At 40.3% G+C, this 4,502-nt stretch overlaps 1 protein-coding gene across 5 annotated transcripts; it reads right to left on the bottom strand.

The window, feature by feature from the left end:
- Positions 1-2,325: 2,325 nt before the first annotated feature.
- On the bottom strand, positions 2,326-4,016 carry LOC143637827 (primary cilium assembly protein FAM149B1-like). 5 transcript variants are annotated; one of them, XM_077105107.1, is made up of 3 exons: positions 3,461-4,016; positions 2,957-3,376; positions 2,326-2,731 (listed from the first exon to the last, which is right to left on the bottom strand). In XM_077105107.1, exons 1-3 carry the CDS (start codon positions 4,014-4,016, stop codon positions 2,334-2,336), a joined length of 1,374 nt encoding a protein of 457 aa, XP_076961222.1. In that variant the 3' UTR covers positions 2,326-2,333. The 5 variants fall into 5 exon arrangements, with proteins under 5 accessions (XP_076961222.1, XP_076961221.1, XP_076961219.1 ...); XM_077105106.1 differs by having other exon boundaries at positions 2,957-4,016; XM_077105104.1 differs by having other exon boundaries at positions 2,326-3,376.
- Between the last annotated feature and the right edge of the window lie 486 nt (positions 4,017-4,502).

Raw genomic sequence — 4,502 nt, 5'->3', positions numbered from 1 at the left:
CCATCCCCTCCCCTCCCATCTTCTCTCTCTACCCCATCTACTGTAATTCATTTCTCCCCCTTGTTTTTTTTTCCCCTTTCCCCTCACTTCCTCTTGTAATTTTGTATAAACAAGAGGGTCTCCTTCCATTTCCATGCAATTTCCCTTCTCTCTCCTTTTCCCTCCCACCTCTTGTCCCTGTTTAATGTTAAGCTTCTTCTCATGCTCTTCCTCCAACTCTGTTCTTAGTTACTCTCCTTAATCAAAGAAAACATTTGGCATTTGTTTTTTAGGGATTGGCTAGCTTCACTTAGCATAATCTGCTCTAATGCCATCCATTTCCCTGCAAATTCTATGATTTTGTCATTTTTTAATGTAGAGTAATACTCCATTGTGTATAAATGCCACATTTTTTTTAATCCATTCGTCTATTGAAGGGCATCTAGGTTGGTTCCACAGTCTTGCTATTGTGAATTGTGCTGCTATGAACATCGATGTAGCAGTGTCCCTGTAGCATGCTCTTTTTAGGTCTTTAGGGAATAGACCAAGAAGGGGAATAGCTGGGTCAAATGGTGGTTCCATTCCCAGCTTTCCAAGAAATCTCCATACTGCTTTCCAAATTGGCTGCACCAATTTGCAGTCCCACCAGCAATGTACAAGTGTACCCTTTTCCCCACATCCTCGCCAGTATTCCTAGGCTTTTAATTAACTTTTTAAGTAAAATTTTTTAGTGTCATAGAAGATACCAATCTTTTAATTTGTCCCCAATCTGGCCAATTTGGGTTAATGGGAACTCCAGCTGCCTAAGTTTGAATAGGGCCCTACTGTTCCAGGTCTGCTGCTATTTTCCCTCCCCATGGATAGCCAATACTGAAAGACCCCAGTCCAGAAACCCCAGGCCCCATTGTGAAACCATCAGGGCGTGTTGCTAACCCACGTAAAGAGAGGTCTCTCTGTTAATCAGTTAAGGGTAGTCTATTGTGAGGGGACAGGATGGTTGAGGAAGAACAGAAAAGCAGATCCCAAGGCATGCCTGAACAAACAGGAACTGATAATGATAAGCAGGAACAGAAAAACCAGAGTGTTAATATGTAACTGTCATGAGGTTTATCCAGGAACATAAAGTGAAAAACAACTTTGCCCTTTAGGTAATCTATATGTTGGGTTCAAAATAACCAATAAGAAACCTGTCACTTCCCGTGCGCGAGAAACCTGCCCCATTATCCTATAAAAGACCTGTACCCCAAAGCCCGGTGTGCCAGTTCACCAAAGCTCCGGCTGAGGTTTTGCTGAGCACCCACAGGCGTCTGTGTCTGAATAAACCTCTTGCGTTTGCAGCCAGTGCCTCGTGCGTCTTTCTTGGACAGGGAATTGGTGGGTCTTTCAATACTACTTCTCTGTGATTATTCCTTTGAATTAACTTCATAAAAAAAGACACATTCAGGGGCTTTTTAAGGTCCCTCTAGAAGTCTGAATGCCTTCAGCCTTCATTTTCCATAAATATGCTTAGCAGTAAATTGTTCCAAATGGTCCTGAAGAAATCTATAAAATTTAATTGAAATATATAAAACAAAAAATGGAAGGTTTAGCTTTATTTCAGTTTTGACCAAATGAATTCACAAGTCTAATAAAATACTTTTATTGAAAAATCAACACTTCACTATCAAAATAATCTGAAAAATAAATTTTGAGAATTAAGAGGTCATTTTGAAAAACAGAACACTAACAAATATTAATGCATATTTTAGATAGGCCATATGTTCTAAAGTATCCAAATAGAGACATAAAGGAAACAGTATACAATTCTGAAGTGACAGAATTGATATAAAATTTAATTTTAATCTCAAGTAATAAATTAACTTGCAGAGAAATAAGTTTATAGATATAACTGACTATCAAATCAATCACCTTATACATTTTTTAATATAATAAAAAGCTATCTATGAAATCAAAGTCATAGAAAAAGTTAGAGAAAATATATATGAATGTTTAGGATATCAACAAAGGGATCAAAACTTTTCATGAGTAAAATTGAAATAGTAGTCTCTTATTACCTCTTTAACTCACACATCCCTTATCTTGGAATACTATTTCTTTAAAAGGATAGAAAATTACCATAAAAGACAAATACATTAATAGATTTGACTATGCAGACTATGAGTCCTTTGAGCCCAGAGCTGTGAGCTTCATCTCTTTTCCAAGTATGGTGTTTTCTAGAATGCATTCAAGTAACACTTAATGGATGGATTCTAGTTGATCTTGTATACACGCTATCCATCATTTGATGGTCGAACACTGATTCTTGAAGTCTTCCCACATGTTTGCTGCAGCCTGATAGGTTCTTCTCATTTGCCTTATGGTCCCTGCCTGGTTTTAGAGATTGGCCACCTCTGCTTTGAGATTTTTGTAGAGGCATGCAAATGAGGACCTGCAGATCCCCTACTAGGTCGGGCTTGATGAGGGTACTCAAGTGCATGTGAAGGATGATACTGTGTTTCTGGCATAAATGACCGAGTTGTATTGGGCCTGGAGAAGAAGTTAGATAAAAGGAGCCTATCTTGAGGCTGCTGATGGTTAGGCTCATCCACCACTGCACTTCGGGCTCCACTGGAATCACCATGGGGTTTCATTTGCCTTTGTGGCCCCACAGGGCTCAGGTGTTCCACTTCACTTGTGCCAATAGGTGGCAGCAGATTATTTCGACTCAGGGGTATTGGTGAGCAAGAGGAGAGCCAGTCAACTGCCAAAGGGACATGTGATTCTCTGAGGATTTCTTCCACAGGTCTTGGTGTTCTGGTGCGTAAGTGGCTTGTGCTGATTGGAGGAAGGGCACGTGGTGGGAGATTACGTCTCCTGGCACACTGCACTTTATATGACAGACATGATGTACTAGGCTCCAAGGCTCGGTTTGGCCAATTTCGGGTTGAAAAGATGGTCCTGGACCCAGGCCTCATAAGTAGCTTGTCATCAAGATCTAGGAGCTTGTCAATTAGGTCGAGATTTCTTGGCTGTAGAGGCATCCCATGAATCAAGAGATCATTCGCATTTGGCTGATGACCACTTGCTTGACAGAGACTCATCAGATTCGAGGTGACAGACAGCACCTTGGACTGTGGCACTCGAGGTAACACCAAAGTATGTGGTTCACTCAGCACATAGAGACTTTCTGAATCTGGTCTGGTGACTGCAACATTACTCCCATCATCAGAAGCAAATCCCTCCCAGTAACTACGTGTCAATTGCTCCAAACAGCTCACAGCTTTGCTCCACACTTTGCGAAACACATAAGCAAGAATGTCCTCTTTCATGCAGTAAAATGGAGCAATGGGAGGGTACCCTAATTTCTTTTTCTTTGTAGCTGCTTCTGATTTATTTTCATGAAATCCCTCTTCCATATCTGTATTGTCGAAAGCTAGGTATTCCTCAACTATTCCTTCTGAGAAGATTATACAGTCTTCTTCTCTTTCCACAGCACACAAACCAGGGGATATTGCTGAATCTCTTTCTTGAGACAAGGCTGCTTCATGTGAAGCTGAAATAGCAGGTGGGGATCTAGGATATAATCCATAACCTTCACTTGGAGTAATTATCTGTTTACCCAGAATCCTGAGGTGAGGAAAGCTAGATGTCCACTGTTGGCACTCTTCTTGTAGACTCTTGGTATGCACACTTGACTTTTGCTCATATAAGAGCTCATCAATGGCTGTGAACATGGCCTGGACTTTTTCAGTGGCATTATTATCAAGTTCACCATATCCCCAGGAGAAGTCTGAGCTGCCTTCTGTAGAGATCCCTGTGCCAGTATAACTTGGAAAAGCAGATCCTGAATTCCCAGTGTTGCCTGATGTTAAAGGTGATTCTTGAGTGAAGTCAGACTCACTTTGGGAACTTGTGTCTTTTTCATGGCCATCATTAGTAGAGGAAATTTCACCCAGTTGCTCTGGAAGGGGATGATGATTAAGAGCATGTTTTGTTACTCCTTTCAGCTCCAAGGTCTGCGGCACCACCTTCCAAGTATGGTGTTTTCTAGAATGCATTCAAGTAACACTTAAATATTTGCTTTGTTTATGTTAGAACCTGCAGTGGGAAAGGAAAAAAAAAGTCTATTATGTAACATAAAGAAGGCACTTTAATTTGTGGTAAATGCATATGGAGATTAGTACTCGATATTGAGAGAGAACATCGAAGGGATATTTAACCCAGTTGAAAAGGAGTAAGTTTCAGGGTATTTTGTTGTGTTTATTTCTGCTAGAAGCAGTGCCTTCTGTGTTCTAATTTTAGATTGAACCCAGGGCCTTACACATGCTGGATGAGCACTCTACCACTGAGCCACAATCCCAGCCCAAGAAGATACTTTTTAATTGGGCACTCAGTTTTGTATGTTTTGAGGTATCAAACTAAAATAGAGCTGTTTGGGTGGCAATTTATAATTGAGAGAGGGGACTGGGAATTAGAATGCTATTTCAGTAGCCAAAATAAAATATAAAATAAATGATCTAATGACAACTTTATCATTTTAAATT

Source organism: Callospermophilus lateralis, chromosome 13 (genome assembly GCF_048772815.1).
Source record: "Callospermophilus lateralis isolate mCalLat2 chromosome 13, mCalLat2.hap1, whole genome shotgun sequence".
Lineage (NCBI taxonomy): Eukaryota > Metazoa > Chordata > Mammalia > Rodentia > Sciuridae > Callospermophilus > Callospermophilus lateralis.
This window is presented reverse-complemented; position numbering and strand designations above follow the sequence as displayed.